Genomic DNA, 17,982 nt, shown 5'->3' on the forward strand with positions numbered 1-17,982 from the left:
AGTTCAATTAGTGAAACTGTAGTTCTGCAGAAACTCTGTTCTTATTAAATTTCTGAGACCCCCCCCTCTTTTCCCCCACCACCCAGTAGCAACAATGGAGGGCAAAACTGAGACACTCACTGGGTATTTTGTTGGACACTTAGTTTTGTGTGACTGTTTATACAGAGCTGTCTTTCTCATTATACGATTAATTCATAATTAGTAAGTCTTGCTCTTTTAAGCACTTTACAGTTATTTTAGCTGATCTGAAGCTTTGCCAATAAGAGATGCTTTGCAGCTAACTCTTACAGTATGGTGATATGGGTTGGCCCATTCTGGGGGGGGATCACTGAACAATATATGTTAATGTTGTTTTTACAGTAATTCATCCCAATTTCTTTCTAAAGAAAATTCAAATGTAACAGTTTTTGGCATTTATGTTTATTTAATGGGTTTGTTTTTTTTTTTTTGTATTTTGAGATATGCAACCAAGCATAAATTATCCCAGCAAGAACATATAATCAAGGCAAAAAAAGGAGTAATTAACAAGAATCTAGGTTTTTTATTTGTTTGTTTTTGGTTGTTTTGTTTTTTAAATCTGGTGACAAACTGGTTTGTTCCAACAAATCAGTAGGCTTAGCCAAAAAGTGTATGTACTTCTGTGCTGAATTAATATCACAATGTATATAGGTATAAAAATAATTAGCTCAACTGGTATAATGTAAGTCTGTCTAAATGAGATATGAAGTTTCCAACAGCTATTAGAGAAACCCTGTATGAGTGCCATAAAGATTCTTTGTACATGAGTCTAAATTCGATATGCTTTGTCTCATTCTCTGGCAGACACCTTGCATTTCTAAGACGGAGAATCAGCCACAAGGATTAGCAACCAGTGTAAGGTGGGGACAGACACCCATCAATCAGTCTACACCCTGGGACACCGATGAGCCACCTTCTAAGCAGATGAGGGAGACTGAAAACCCAGGTATGCCTTCAGCCTCATTTGTAATTCTGCTGGGGGAAATTGTTCAAAGCAAATTCAATATGCTGTCTCCAATTACCTCTCTAAATAAGACTTTATCATGAGTCCCTTTTAAAAAAAATATTACAGCTGGCTTTTCTTTTGAGTTGTAAAGACCCCTCAGGTCACTCCTACGTCAGCGCTAATATAAATGTATTAAGACGTCTGCAAGTTCATTAAAGCACTTTCTTTCCCCCTCTCCATCTCTGCCAAAGTTTAAAAAAAAAAACACCACTACATAATACCTTAAGACCTCTTTTTATGTCCAGAGCCACCTGAAATGATTTCAGGCTTCCAGACACATATCATACATTGTGCAGCTATGCCAGACGCCTAATTACAATCTCTTTGTAGTGGCTGGAACATGGTTATTATACGCGCCAAGTGTTTGTCAGGGAGCCATGAAAACACGTTTGGGAAAGAGGTTAATTTTCTTGGAAGCATATACTTAAACTCCACAAAGCTGAAAAAGCTTAAAATTGTAAACATGCTGCATTGGGTAGTTGATCGGTATTTTTAGCATTTGCACTTTTCCTGCCCTACTGGAGCACTTGTAGGTACTTACCAGTCTGGAATGATTCCAGACCATCCTTCTATTGAGATGTAACCTACAGAGAATCCACAGAATCGCTAGATCACAGAATACAGTATTTAGAAACATTTTCGGAGAGAGAGAGAGAGAGAGAGAGAGAGAGAAAGAGAAGAAAGAGTTGGCGGGGACATCCTATTTGCCAAAATTGTTCTTATTGCTAGCTTTCCTTTTTCCAGGTACAGCTCCATGGGTTACAACAGTGGCAGCTGGTAGCCAGCCAGCTCTTATAACTCATTCTTATGGGATGACTCAACCTCCGACCTTCAGCCCAGCAGTGAACGTCCAAGCCCCTGTCATTGGAGTTACACCCTCACTCCCTCCACATGTTACCCCCCAGCTTCCATTAATGCCAGCTCATTACCAGCTTCAGCAGCAGCCTTCACAGCCTCTGAGTAACATGGTTGTGAACCTGCAGAGCCAGCCTTTGTACACTAACAGCCAACCCATTACTATGTCTTCTATGACAGGGGTTGGCCAGGTGACTCACCCGGGCCACAGTGCAGTAGGGAACTGTCACATGACTTGTCCTATCCTGCCTCCACCACCACCTGCTTTGCCTTCAGCTGCCCTACCTAATAGTGTTCCAGCCACCAATGGGCAAGCTGCTCCTCAGCTTCCTCCTAACCAGACGGGCAGTCAGGACAACACAAATGGGGTACAGATGCTACGGACTGTTGGTGTGGGGAAGTACGAGTTCACAGACCCTTGGCATCCAAAAGGTAAGTCAGCCCAGAACTCTTCACGTCTTTGGTACATGGCACTTGGGGAGTACGCACTCTTTGGGGGGGGGAATGTAATATTCAAATTCCGCCCACCGTCCTGCAGTAAGAGGCGTCTGTGCCAATTCAAGCACCTGGAGCATTAACATTCCAGCATCAGTTTCCTGTCTTGTGTTTTGGGGTAGCTTTTCATGAATTAAAGATGACAAGCTGGTACTTCTGCAAAGACAGAAGAAATCTGTGCACTCGTTTTGGCTCAGAGTTATGCTTTCTTGGGATACCTCAAAAACAGCAGAGATGCACAGCTGAAAACACATGAGACAGCTGTCCCTCTTTCCTTCAGAGTGTTTATTTTTCTCTCTCTCCATCCCTCTGTTGAGAAGCACTTAGTCATAAGTCATACCACTGTCTTTCTGATTTAAGCTCTTGTTTTCTGAGTTATGGTACTTTGCCTTTCATTTGCGGATTTCCTCGTGTTCAGTGTTTTAAGAAGAAATGGGTTGATGTTCCAATCATCTCTGGACAGTGAGTAGGGTTGGTCAACCCTTATTCCATGAACTGATGGTACAACAGAATATAGTCACACTGACCTTTGATCTGGTTATTAGCTCTAAGGAAATGTTAGCATAGCAGCATATAGAGTAATACACATCACATAGTTATGAATGCATTTGATCTTGCCAAGACCTGTTTTGGGAGATTAGGATAGCAGTGAATCAGCATGTGAGTAAGCACTAGAAGGCCCAATGGGACTGCACAGCTTTGCACAGTCCAGTTCTCTGATTTGCTCCCCAGGGCAAGTGAGACATCTATTCTGGTTCTATGATGCAGTGTGCTGCTCCTCTGCTGACAACATTAGGGGCAGGTCACATGGTGCATTAATTTAACTTGGGTCCATGTTCATGTTTCAGTGGGGCGGGTGGGGGGGGCTCTGAGCCTATAAGGAATGCAGCATCTTCTTGGCAACCTACTTAGGGAAGAAGACCGTGTAGTGGAAGACTGCTGCATTCTTACAAAGAAAACAGTTCGTGTCACCACTGTAATTATTGCTGTATGGAAGGCTCTTATCAAAGTTCTGAAAATGGAAATATTTTAGACTACAGCTCCTAGAATTCCCCAGTCAAGAGGGAGTAGTAGCTGAGTGGTTCTGGGAACTATGGACCAACGAAGTAACTTTTCCAAATTCTGACCATCACTCATATCAGCTTGAGATTTCTCCCTAGAATGCAGCAATCGACAGATATTTTGACTCACCTAGATTCTCTGACCTTGGTGGCAGTGCTTTAGGTGTAAGGCTATACTTAGATACAACGGAATGTCATATTTATCATGCAGTCTTACATGAGACACTGAAATGCCATTTTAACTTAATGCCAGTATTCTCTCTTCTTTTTCAAGTTAGCATATCTCTCTTTGAGAAATACTAATGTTCCCTATATATACCTGAAATGGAATGAAGCTTAAGAAAAATCTATTAAATCAGCATAAAAGACCACAAAGGCTCCAATAAGTCTGTAAAGCTATTTGTACATATGAGCAAAGCCCCTGTTTGAATTATATGCTAAAACCCTTCCACAGTTTGCTATCAAAGAACTTCATTACTGTTGAATAACTTCCATTTGGATATGAGTGGATCCATATCAAAAGCCCTGTATTTAAGCACAACTCCTTCACATACAGATATCAAGTATTTTGACAGTTTTCATCCTTTTTTTACTTCTTAATGAATATGAGGCATCATTAGTCTGTTAATTCATCATATATGCAAGCTGTTTAAAAGATGTATTTCCAAAGAAACCAAGGTGTTTTTTTATTTGCTTTAAAAATGTTAACAGCATTTCTAAGAGGGGTTTTATATATAAAAAAAGCTTCATTAGTATATATACACATTTTAGATTGTGAAGATGTTTGCATTTTATTTTATTTATTTTTATTTATTTATTACATTTATACCCCACCTATCTAGTCGAACGACCACTCTAGGTGGCTTCCAACATACATAACAACAACATATAAAATATGACAAAATATTTATACATCAGGATGAAAGGAAGAGTTTAAAAATAAGAAGAAAACAAAAAGGAAATCGGGTATTAACTAGAGGGAAGGACCAATGTTTAGCACATGCTTTATTTTTAAAGATTAATGTCGCTTACCCAGTTTTTATCAACATGTTCTCACCTCATTTTGTTTAGTTGTGCATTTTACTTCTGTTGTTTTCCAAAATCATTTTTATTTTGCCCTTGTGTGTTGCCTAGGTTGCTGAAATAACAAGAACATCAACAACAACAAAAACAAAAGCATGCCACTCTTTTTTTGTGACATAGCCTTAATACGGATCTCTCTGATCCTTTAGATTTCACTTCAAACCAGAGATGGACTCCATGCATGCTTTACACGAAAATGAGATATTAGCTTTGACAGATGGCAGCTGTCAGTACATTAGCTTTACAGTGTCTCATAAATTGTAAGGGAGGCTGCTCTTATTCTGTGAATTATATTTTACTAGCTTATCTATTTACAGTCATCAGCCTCTGATTTATTTCCCCTCATTTAACGTTAAAGAGAGAGCAAAGCCCTCCATGTCCCTGAAAAGCAACGCTAGATATGGGGTGGTGATTTGGAAGTATTTCTTTCTTATTATTCTTAAAAGCCTTTACTTTAATGCTGTAATTGTTCTTGTCGGATCAAATGTCAAATAAGAAGGTACATAATCAGCTCAAACAGAACAAAGCTTCGATTCAGCAACAAGGCCTTAAACCTTTGCCTTATTTATATCAAGATCCCTAATATAAAACCTCTCTTGAGCTTTTAAAGAGAGTGCTTGTTTTAATCTCACTCTTAGGTATTTTTTATCCTTCGAGAGAAGGACAGATTCCAAATTTGTGTGTGGCAGACACTATGCACTCAAAGAAAAGAACTGAGAAGGCAGTGTGACGATGTCAGATGGTTCTTCAAATGTACAGTCAAAGATGTTTTGTTAATAGATTTTCAGCTTTGCGTGAGCCTTAGCCAGTGTTAACAAGAAAGTTCTAGTGCGGATGGCCTATGAGATCTGCTTGCATTACATTCCCATCTTTATCCCCCTCCCTTCATGCAACACCCCCACCCCACCCCATTCTTATTATTTCTACTTGACATTCTGCTTGCTGGGGAGGGAGTATTTACTTCACAGTTCCCCAAATGAAAAGAGCATGCCTTGCCAGTCAAAATAAGGAATACTGATATTTTTAATACTTCATTAGTGAACTGATTTAAAATTTCACATTTTCTTTCCCTAATTATGTTTCATTTGGCTGAGTTGTATTCCTATAGGGTCTGCACTAGACTGTACTTGCTCAGATGTTTCTTCTTAATAGCCTGTTTCTGTTTTATAAGTAAACAAAAACATGACATAGTGATACTAGCAATAATAATCAAATCCCAGAACATAAAGTTTATAGGAATGATGTTCCATTTGCAATGGATCAGCAACTTTTTTGACATATGGTTGAAAATTGGCTCATTTATGTAGTCTGATTACATTTTTAAATGAAGGAATGCTTGTCATTGCTATGCGCTGTCAAGTCACTTCTTACTTGCACTGACCCTACTTGGGCTTTCAAGGTACATGAGATGTTCAAATAACGGTTTACCATTGCCATCCCCCTGTGTGTTTCCAGGGCCAAGAGGGAATTTGAATCCAAGTTTGTTCAGTCTTAGTTTTGACGCTCTGTTTACATTATACAGCACTCGCTCTCCAAATTATGCTCACAGATTACCGTATTTTTCGCTCCATAAGACGCACCTTTCCATAAGACGCACCAATTTTTAGGAGAAGAAAACAGGAAAATATAATCTGTTTTCTTCGCTCCATAAGACGCACAGACTTTCCACCCCCCTGTTTTGTGGGAAAAAAGTGTGTCTTATGGTGCAAAAAATACGGTAGTTTCTAGTATTTTAAGTAATAGATCTTTAATTTTTTATTCCTTTTATCACCATAAAACTATGTAACATATGAAAACTTAAGTGGTCTCTTATAGCTATTACTGACAGTTGTATGAAAAAAAGAGGTTTAAAATATAGTATTTTAAGTATTACAAAGGTTATTTTCCTATTGTACCTTAAAATTGATTTTCTGTTTAGAAGTACAGTGGCTCCTCGACTTACAAACTTAATCTGTTCCAGAAGATGGTCGTAACTCGAATTGGTTGTAAGTCGAAGCACCATTTCCCATAGGAATGCATTGAAACCCAATTAATCCGTTCCGGCCAGAAATAAAATCATCAAAAAACCCACACAAAAAAACCAAACACTGCAAGCCCCCATTGGAACACACTGGGGCCAAAAAAAAATTGCCATAAAGCCCCAAACAAACAGAGCAAGCCCCATCGGAACACGCTGGGGCAAAAAAAAAAATCACCAAAAAACAAAACAGCACAGCAAGCCCCGTTTGAACGTGCTGGGGCTGAAAGAAAATCACCAAAAAAACAAAACAACATAGCAAGCACCATCAGAATGTGCTGGGGCTGGGGGAAAAATCACCAAAAAACAAAACAACACAGCAAGCCCCATCAGAATGTGCTGGGGCTGAAAAAAAAGTCCACCAAAAAAACAAAACAAGACAGCAAGCCCAATCGGAACATGCTGGGACTGGAAAAAAACACGCACACCAAAAAACAACAAAAAATCATAGCACAGAAACATAACCCCCCAGCCCAAACCCATGCTGCAAAACCTTATATGTACTCACTCAGAAGCAGAAAACAGCACAAGGCTGTCGGAAGCCTCTCTGCAAACGCACACATTCTAATTGTTGGGGTGAAAGAGCTATGAAGAAGCAGCCACTTCCCCAACCAACAGTTAGTAATTTAAATTCCCCGCTTTTTTCCCCACCTTTTTTCTGATCGTAACTCAAAGCTCTGGTCTCAAGTTGAAGCAAAATTTTGCAGCCGGAGCTGGTGGTAACTCAAATTGGTCGTAAGTCGAGATGTTCGTAAGTGGAGGCACCACTGTATTTCGAAGCTGGTGCTACAGATACATAGCAGCAGCAGCAGCAGCAGCAGCAGCAGCAGCAGCAGCAACAACAACAACAACAACAACAACAACAACAATAATAATAATAATAATAATAATAATAATAATAATAATAATAATAATACAGTGGTGCCTCGCTTAACGAGCGCCTCGCTGAGCGATGAAATCGCTTAACGAGGGGCTCTGGGCCATCGCTGGAGCATTCGCTCAGCGATGGCCCCTATGGCGTTTTTTCGCTTTGCGATATTCGCTAAGCGATTCGCTTAGCGAATATCGCATAACGAAGCGGGGGAGAACAGCTGATCGGCGGTTCCAAAATGGCCGCCGGAAGGTCCGGGCCGCATTTTCGCGCCCTGCCCTCGCTTACCGAGGGCGCGAATATGGCGGCGCTATGGAGGAACATCGCTTAACGGTGAGTTTTAAAGCCATAGGAACGCATTGAACAAAGTTCAATGCGTTTCTATGGCTTTTTAAATTCCGTTTAGCGATGTTTCGCTATAGCGAAGGTTAATCCGGAACGGATTAACCTCGCTATGCGAGGCACCACTGTAATAATAATAGAAACAGTGATGCTACATAAATGCTGAATACAGTGGATTGACGTTCTGTGCTATGACAATATTCTTATACCTGGCTTTATTGGTTTTATTAGTTTTATTGGTTTTATTAGTTTTAATGGTTTTAATTGTTTTAAGGTTATTACCTGTTTTAATCGGATTTTATATGCTATAGTAGTCAGTACGTTGTAAAGGTCTATGGCCAGAAACAATAAAGTTTATATGTATGACTCAGCTACTCAGTGGCAATGGAAAAATTACAGCAGACAACCAAGAAAAGGCAGTAGTGCTCAATTTCTACTTTAGCTTGGTCTTTTCCCAAAAGTCAGTTTTTGACCCTCCAGGCAAATGTGAAATACAAAAGGAGAAGCCAGGATTGCAGCTTGAGATTGATAAACAAATAGTCAAGGAATGCCTTATTATTTTGAACAGGTTCAAATCCCCAGGGCTGGACAAACTGCATCCAAGAGTAGTGAAGGAACTGGCGAAACCATTGTCTGTTATTTTCTTGAAAGCATGGTGGATGGGTGATGGAGTAGGGCTAACGTTGTCCCTATCTTCAAAAAGGGCAAAAAGGAGGAACTGGTGAAGTATAGATCAGTCAGCCTGACATCAATCCCAGGGAAAATTCTGGAGTAGTTTATAAAGCAGTTACTCTCCAAGCCCCTTGAAAACAATGCAGTGATATCTGAAAGCCAATATGGATTTGTCAGTAACAAATCCTGCCAGACTAATCTTAATTCATTTTTTGATTGTGTAACTTCCCTAGTGGATGGTGGGACTGCAGTAGACATAATATATCTTGACTTCAGCAAAGCTTTTGACAAAGTGCCCCATGATATTCTGATTAGCACGGTAACAAGGCGTGAGCTGGGTGGAACAACTAACACAGCTGGTTATAGAATCATACTCATCAGTGGCTCCTTCTCAAACTGAGAGGAGATAACAAGTGGGGTACTACAAGGCTCAGTCCTGGGCCCAGTTTTTATTACTGACTTGTATGAGGGAGTGCAAGGAATGCATATCAGATTTGCAGCTAACAGAGAACTGTGTGGAATAGCTAATGCTTTGGAAGACAGGAAGAAAATGCAAAAAGATCTCGATCTTTTATTCTGTTGTTTTCAGTCTAGGCTCGAGTGATATGCTGAAAACAACAGAATGAAATTTTATATGGATAAGTGCAAAGTTCTACAGTGGGGGTAGGGGGACAGATGCACAGTTGCAAGACGGGGGGGGGAGATATTTGGCTCAGCAATACTACATGCAAGAAGGATCTTGGAATTATTGTAGACAAGCTGCATATGAGCCAATGGTGTGATGTAGCTACAAGACCAAAGCCATATGAGGGAAAACCAAAAGAACTGTGTATGTGTTGCTTTGAAAAACGACCGAGGGAAGATATGATAGCATTTTTCAAATACTTGAAAGATTGTCATACAGAGGATGGTCAGGATCTGCTCTCAATCATCCCAGAGTGCAGGACACATAATAATGGATTCAAGTTTCAAGAAACCAGATTTCAGTTGAGTATCAAGAAAAGCTTCCTACTTGGTATGGCAAAGAAACCAATTACCTCAAGAGGTGGTGAGTGCTCCAGTATTGGAGACATTCAAGAAAAAATTAGGCAACCAGATGTACTTTGATTTGGGTTGCTGTATTGAGCGGGGAGTTGGACTTGATGGCCTTCTAGGTCCCTTCCAACTCCATAATTTTATGATTCTATGAATGTTGTGGTATTTGATTTTAGAAAATGCAATCTTAATTTGTAAAATGTTTAAGCTTGTGCTTTTCAGGATGAGCAATTTAGACTAGGATTTCTTTATTTTAAAGAAAGAAACTTGAACATAATATAGTGAATAACAGATTGCTTTTGTATAAGTAGAAAAACTGGAAATTAAAATCCTTCCCTCATTAAGTTAGTGCTGAAAATATATGCTCATCTACTGCTGTGGGCAGAATCTGAAGAACACAACAGCAGGAGGTCAGCTCCCTTTATATAAATCTAGCATTTAGTCAGCTGGGCTGTTATTATGTTATAACTTCATTTGAGCGTGATTTGGTAGCTATGCCTAGAATTTATTCCCTTCTGTCTTCTTAAGCCTGAGCGATGCAAACGTGACTTGATGCCAAATAATTCATTTCATGAAGTTAAAAAGTTTGGGGGCTGTAGTTCTTCTGTGACGATTTTGGGAAATCACCCTAGAGACTAATAAGTAGGAAATAAATCTAAGGTTTCACATATATAAAAGGAATGCAGGTATTTACCTGATGTGCCCATAATGACTTATCTCAAATCGTTGGCATGTATGGACAGGGCTCATCAGAATGGTTATCCTAATCACCAACTGGCACCATTTTGTTGTTTAGTCGTTAAGGCGTGTCTGATTCTTTGTGTCCCCATGGACCAGAGCATGGCAGGCCCTCCTGTCTTCCTGGCACCATACCCAGGTTAAAAATAAGGCACACCTGGGTAGCTTCTCTTTCATCTCTTTTTTCTCAAGATTATTAATATCGATTTCGTGCATCGCAAGCCACTAAAAAAAAATCTAAAGCAAGTTGTCCTGATGGCATTGAATGAACTTATGTTAAACAAGACTATCTACTCCTGTGTTTAAATATGAAACAAGGACAGCAGGGCCATTATTTTCATGGCCAACTTGATTACTGTGGATAGTGATGTTGTCTTTCACCCTCCTCTGAAGTTGCTTTTGCCAATTAAAAAATCATTCCTGTGTGCTATTACTACTGTAATGCAAATTACTGCTGGTGTACCCAGTTCTCTGCACCTACTTGATACCCAGGAATCTGAGGATGGATAACGTTAGGTTTCATCGTGTGATTAAAGAGTGTAAATGATTGTGTCATGCACTGTTTCAGGTGCAATATGTGGCTACTTTGTGTTTCCATTTTAAGTGCCATTGATGTTCCACTAGAGTGCAATTCAGCTAAAATTACATTCCCACTAAAATTAAGGTAGACAGTTGATTTAAATAGGTTTTTAATCAACAGAACAACTTTAAATGTATGCATTACTTCAGAAAGCATTTTTGTTTTTTAAAAAAACTCCCAAGAAATTGTATACAGTAGTTTGAATTATGAGACCCCTTCATGGATTGCTGCCTTGTCGTGGTGAAGGGACTTGAGTAATTCAGAAAAGCTATGGACTATACTGTACCATGCAGGGACACCCAAGATGGACAGGTCATAGAAAAGAAAGAGAAAGAAAGGAAAATACTGCCTAGGAACCTGGAATGTAAGATCTATGAACCTTGGTAAGCTGGATGTGGTCAAACAGGAGATGGCAAGAATCAGCATTGACATCCTGGGCATCACTGAACTAAGATGGACGGGAACGGGTGAATTCAATTCAGACGATTATCATATCTACTATTGTGGGCAAGAATCCTGTAGAAGAAATGGAGTAGCCCTCATAGTAAACAAAAGAGTGGGAAAAGCTGTACTGAGAGACAGTCTCAAAAATGATAGAATGATTTCAACACGAATTCAAGGCAGACCTTTCAACATCACAGTAATCCAAGTTTATGCACCAACCACCGATGCTGAAGAGGCTGAAATTGACCAATTGTATGAAGACTTAAAACACCTTCTAGAACTGACACCAAAGAAAGATGTTCTTGACATTATAGGGGACTGGAATGATAAAGTAGGGAGTCAAGAGATAAAAGGAACAACAGGGAAGTTTGGCCTTGGAGGTCAAAATGAAGCAGAGCAAAGACTAATAGAGTTTTGTCAAGAGAACAAGCTGGTCATCACAAAGACTCTTTTCCAACAACACAAGAGACAACTCTACACATGGACATCACCAGATGGGCAATGCCGAAATCAGATTGATTATGTTCTCTGCAGCCAAAGATGGAGAAGCACCATTGGGCTAGTCAGGTATAATCTAAAGCAAATCCCTTATGAGTACACAGTGGAAGTGAAGAACAGATTTAAGGAACTGGATTTGGTGGACAGAGTGCCTGAAGAACTATGGATTGAGGCTCGTAACATTGTACAGGAGGCAGCAAGAAAAACCATCCCAAAGAAAAAGAAATGCAAGAAAGCAAAGTGGCTGTCCAACGAGGCCTTACAAATAGTAGAGAAGGGAAACAAAATGCGGGAGATAGGGAAAGTTACAGAAAATGGAATGCAGACTTCCAAAAAATATCAAGGGGAGACGAGGGTTTTCTTAAATGAGCAGTGCAAAGATATAGAGGAAAATAATAGAAAGGGAAAAACCATATATCTGTTCAAGAAAATTGGAGATATTAGAGGAACATTTTGTGCAAAGATGGACATGATAAAGGACAAAAATGGTAGGGACCTCACAGAAGCAGAAGACATTAAGAAGAGGTGGGAAGAATACACAGAGGAATTATACCAGAAAGATCTGAATTTTCCAGACAGCCCAGATTGTGTGGTTGCTGACTTTGAGCCAGACATCCTGGAGAGCGAATTCAAGTGTGCCTTAGAAAGCACGGCTAACAACAAGGCCAGTGGAGGTGATGACATTCCAGTTGAACTATTTAAAATCTTAAAAGGTGTTACACTCAATATTGAGTGTAGCACCTTAACACTGTTAAGGTGCTACACTCAACATGCCAGCAAGTTTGGAAAACTCAGCAGTGGCCAGAGGATTGGAAAAGATCAGTCTACATCCCAATCGCAAAGAAGGGCAGTGCCAAAGAATGCTCCAACTATCGTACAATTACACTCATTTCCCATCCTAGCAAGGTTATGTTCAAAATCCTACAAGGTAGGCTTCAGCAGTATGTGGACCGAGAACTCCCAGAAGTACAAGCTGGATTTTGAAGGTGCAGAGGAACTGGAGACCAAATTGGTAACATGTGCTGGATTATGGAGAAAGCCAGAGAGTTCCAGAAAAACATCTACTTCTGCTTCATTGACTACGCCAAAGCCTTTGACCGTGTGGACCACAGCAAACTATGGCAAGTTCTTAAAGAAATGGGAGTGCCTGACCACCTTATCTATCTCCTGAGAAATCTGTATGTGGGACATGAAGCAACAGTTTGAACTGGATATGGAACAACTGATTGGTTCAAAATTGGGAAAGGAGTACGACAAGGCTGTATATTGTCCCCCTGCTTATTTAACTTCTATGCAGAATGCATCATGCAAAAGGATGGACTGGATGAATCCCAAGATGGAATTAAGATTAGTGGAAGCAATATCACCAACCTCAGACATGCAGATGATACCACTCTGATGGCAGAAAGTGAGGAGGACTTAAAGAACCTCTTAATGAGGGTGAAAGAGGAGAGCGCCAAAAGAGGTTTGAAGTTCAACATCAAAAAAACTAAAATCATGGCCACTGGACCCATCACCTCCTAGCAAACAGAAGGTGAAGATATGGGGGCAATGACAGACTTTACCTTCTTGGGCTCCATGATCACTGCAGATGGTGACAGCAGCCACGAAATTAAAAGACTCCTTCTTCTTGGGAGGGAAGCGATGACAAACCTAGACAGCATCTTAAAAAGCAGAGACATCACCTTGCTGACAAAGGTCCACGCAGCCAAACTATGGTTTTTCCAGTAGCGATGTATGGAAATGAGAGCTGGACCATAAAGAAGGCTGACTGCCAAAGAATTGATGCTTTTGAATTGTCGTGCTGGAGGAGATTCTTGAGATTCCCCTGGACTGCAAAGAGAACAAACCTATCCGTTCTGAAGGAAATCAACCCTGAATGCTCACTGGAAAGACAGATCCTGAAGCTGAGGCTCCAATACTTTGGCCATCTCATGAGAAGAGAAGACTCCTTGGAAAAGACCCTGATGTTGGGAAAGTGCGAAGGCAAGAGGAAAAAGGGAAGATACAGGACGAGATGGTTGGACAGTGTCATCGAAGCGACCAACATGAATTTGACCCAACTCCGGGAGGCAGCGGAAGACAGGAGGGCCTGGCATGCTCTCGTCCATGGGGTCACAAAGAGTCGGACTAAACAACAACAATTATCAGAGCAAATGGCCATCTTTAAATTCTGATCTTCCTAGAACTGGGGAGAAATGGAAAAATAACTGAGAAAATAACATAATCAGCCTAAAGGATTTTAAAAATACTTTAGTTCAACTCATTAAGACTGTGAAATATCAAGACATGAATAATGGGGAACAGGCAGCAAGGTTTCTGTATATAATTGTGTTACTTGATTGTTGGTGGAATTTCCTTATGGATTAGTTCTCTACCCTAAAGCTAGCTTTTTCCAGCACAGAAACTGCAGGCTAAGATCAAGTCAATGCTGCCTGCTGTGCAGTGTGGCTCCTGAAGTCCTAATTTTTGACAGTGGCCCACTATTAAATAGCTCTAACTATTTAATTAACACACACATTTCCTTAGATGGTATGAAGTAGAGGAATGAGCACTCTCACAGATCACTGATTTGCACACTGGAAATGTTGGATCAAGGCATGTCGAGAGTGGGCCGCACCTCTTCAATATGTAACAAGTGTAGATCTTTGCCAATCAGTGTCATGTCATGTTACCAAATATTTTAAGACACTGTATTCCACGACAACTCTGTAGGCCGCCTGCATAGCTGGATTATTTTACCAAACTTGAAACCATATTCTGAATATGACACAATTTAAAATAATGCTTTGCTTACAGAGGAAAGTTGTTGCTGGAGTGATACTTCTATGATACCATTTCTAGAACATCTGCATAGAACTTTCCCAGTTGCTGCCCTGCACATCACTACAGTAAGACCCCTATATCTGGAGGATCAGTATCCACAGTTTCAGTTATCTGTGGTCTGAAAAGAAAAAAAAACTAGAAATATATATTTTCACTTTGTATTTACCAGAACTGACCCCTAGTGGGAGCCAGGGACCACATTATGCTTTCTTGTTATTGAAGAATACATAGCATGGTCTCCGGTGCCCTCTAATGACCAGTTCTGGTAATACATGGTGAAAATGCTTTTTTCTCTCTTTTCTTTTACCATGCTGTGTATAGTGTTTGCTATTATCCGTGGTTTTCAGCATCCACGGGGGGCTTGGAACCAATCTCCTCTTCATGTAGGGGTCCTACTCTATGTGTAATGCCATAGTAGGTATGTACCATTATATAGTCAACATTTTTTTTCACCAGGAGGTAAGAAAATCAAGAAAGCAGGTGACTTTGAGAGAGCATAAAGGAAATGAGTGACGGTGATCTCATAAGTTCAGACAGACCTATTAGAGGTTGTGCTGCTCTTCTTACCTAGAAAGCTAAAGTGATTTCCTGGATGATACAGGCATCTCTTTACCTGGATAGTTCAATATTTCTTTCAAAGATATTTGTGCATCCCTATCTTAGCGATAGCTTAAATCTAGGACTTTAAGATCTCGAATAGTTTCAGAATCTGAATTATTTTTCAGCTGACCAGAGAATGGCACTTTTTAAATGACATGTGCTTATCCACACAAAATTGCAGACAAAGCACATGAAAGCTGACTGAACGTGTGCAGATTCTCATTTTACATCCCAAGCCTGAGAAGACCTTCCCTGAGAAACAATATCTGAATCATAACATTACCTTAGTAAACTCATATCCCTGCCTAGGCAATTACAGACTTCAGCTATCTTGCTAGTTTACTATATTTGCCTGTTGGATAAAAGGAACATAAAGGATATGGGGCACCTTGCATATTTAAACTGATTTTCTGGTGCCATAGTTGTTAACCGTAAATACCAGAGTTTAGGAATGGCATACTAGATGTAAAACACTAAAACGTTACTTTGGGAAAGTTATACATAGAAGATCAGGTGGCTCAGTGATTCATCTTGTTTAGTACAAAAGGAATTATTTGAACTGTGATGCATGAAGTGTCTCTTATTTCCAAGCTATGACAACTCCTGTATGAGCCATGGAGTCATTGGCCCACCTGCTAATTAACATGTAAGTTGGACAGTTCAGTTCTGCTATGATCTGTTTTCAGGCAGACAGGTTTCCTACTGTGTGGATTGCGAATTGCCCATTCTCTGTTTGTTCCCCTTCCCTTATATGGAATCATAATACATAATACACAATTACTTTTCAAGTCACGTCTTGGAAGTGTTCCATGTGTGGAAAAAGTAAGTTAGAGAGGTTTGCTAAAACTTGGGGCATGGAAAATTCGTTAAAATTCTGTCATATGCAACGCTGGTAAATTAGAAAAATAGGTTGTTTACTGCAGCCTTTCCCTAGTGATTTATAATTAGTCTTAGGAGGATAGAGATTTTTAATACAAAATACTGTTCCTCTCCAGTAATTATTTGGATGTATTTTTTCCCCCTTGAGGGAAAATAAAAGGTTCCAACTGTTTCTGCTTTTCTAAATCCTGTATATTATATTAGTCGTAACACAAACAGCAGGGGCTGGAGCCATAATGCTAATTTTGTAATATCTCGCTTCTTTGTATAATCAAACATTTAACTAACATGGTCATGCTGTCCTTGCTCTAAGCTATATTTGGTACTCCTTGACCTCACAGTTGTGGGCTGTTTTGTTATGTTCTGCCAAGAAGCACAGCCTCCCAAAATAGAATTTCTATAGGTCACCTGCTTTAAGATTTATACATTTGGAAAAGTGTTATTTATTTTTCTTTACTCTTCCAGTAATAATAAATATTGTGTACTACTAAGTTTTAAAAAGCGAAAAATTGTAAATTTTTGTCAGATATCAATTTTTTTGGGGGGGGGGTCATATTATCCCTATTCAGTTTGGCAGTCAGAGTTACGAATTTTTGCACGGAGCTTCTGTAGGCAGAACAAATTCCCTGTTGTCAAGAATTCCCTTCTGAAGTGCAGAAGATGGAAAGTGAACAAGAGAAGCATGGTAGAAGTGGTGCATGCAGTAAACAGTCTCCCATCCTCCCCACGTTCATTTCTGTTTGCTTGAAGGATGGGGTAATAATTGAGCATGACTGTTTTGAGAGTTTTTGAACCAAAATTGAGACATCATCTGATTTTTCACAAGAAAGGATGTTAATTTAGCTTGTCAGGTGGATGGAATGAATTCGTTTCAGTGTCAAAGTGTAGGTCAACCCAAAGTTGACTCCTTTCACTCTCCCCACCTGATTGATCCTTATGCAGATGTTATAAGCACATTTTTCACCTCTAACTTGGGACAGAATGGATTCCTCACAAAATCCTTGATGCTTTTCCTCCAGATCCATTGTGGTCAATGTAAAAGTGCAAGAGCTTCTCTTGACAAACCTCCAAGACCATATAATAAAAAAATAAAGTTTGTTATATTTGCCACAAAAAATGCAGAGAGGCAGTAGATATAGAAGATTTCCCCAGCTGGTTAAATTTAGGGGCAAGCTTGGGATCCCTGATACATATATAGTCAAGCTGTGTGTTGTGATGAATGTTTTGTTAGGAGAAGGATTACATAAAGAACAATGTGTTGTAGTGATCAGAGTTTCTGACTAAGAAATGTGCATTCAAATATCTACTCCACCATGAACTTCACTGGACCTAACATTCTTTCTGTCTAACCTTTTCAAAATAGTTTGAAATTGATTTCTACCATCCCCTGGCATTGTTGTTGTTTTGTGTCGTCAAGTTGCCTCCGACTTATGGCAATCTTCCGAAAACTTCCGTCCTCAGCTGTCCTGCTCAGCTCTTGTAAACCCAAGCTTGTGGTTTCTCTAGGGAGTCAGTCCACCTCATAGTTGGTCTTTCTCTTTTCCTGCTGCCTTCCACCTTTCCCAGCGTTATTGTCTTTTCCAGATAATCTTGCCTTCTCTTATTGTGTCCAAAGTAGGACCGCCTCAGCTTCAACATGTTTGTCTTCAGAGATAGTTCAGACTTGATTTGCTCTAGGATCACTTGTTTATCTTTCTGGCAGTCCAGAGTATATACTGGCACTCTCTTTTAAAACCGATTAGGTTTTTTTCCCCTCCTCTTTCTTCCCCATTACCACCCCTGATATTTCCTCATGGTCTCCCATCCAGGTACTAACCAGACATGAGCCTGTGTAGTTTCCAAAATCAGATAGAATGAAGTATGTTTATTGCATAGTCCTGGTAGTTCTGTCCGCTACCCACAGAATGATGTCAGCTGGTGAAGTGCACACCTGCACAAACAAAAAAGAAATGTCCATCTGAT

The 17,982-nt window shown here is 39.9% G+C and overlaps 1 protein-coding gene across 3 annotated transcripts in view; it reads left to right on the forward strand.

Annotated features, from left to right (window-relative positions):
• The window catches only part of KLHL29 (kelch like family member 29), a 496,878-nt gene that overhangs the window by 296,736 nt on the left and 182,160 nt on the right, over nt 1-17,982 (forward strand). For all 3 annotated transcript variants that reach the window (XM_073002224.2, XM_073002233.2, XM_073002241.2), the window contains 2 exons: nt 823-964; nt 1,769-2,311. In XM_073002224.2, coding sequence (XP_072858325.2) covers nt 823-964; nt 1,769-2,311 — 685 coding nt within the window. The remainder of the gene's footprint in view (nt 1-822; nt 965-1,768; nt 2,312-17,982) is intronic.

This window comes from Pogona vitticeps, chromosome 1 (genome assembly GCF_051106095.1).
Source record: "Pogona vitticeps strain Pit_001003342236 chromosome 1, PviZW2.1, whole genome shotgun sequence".
Lineage (NCBI taxonomy): Eukaryota > Metazoa > Chordata > Lepidosauria > Squamata > Agamidae > Pogona > Pogona vitticeps.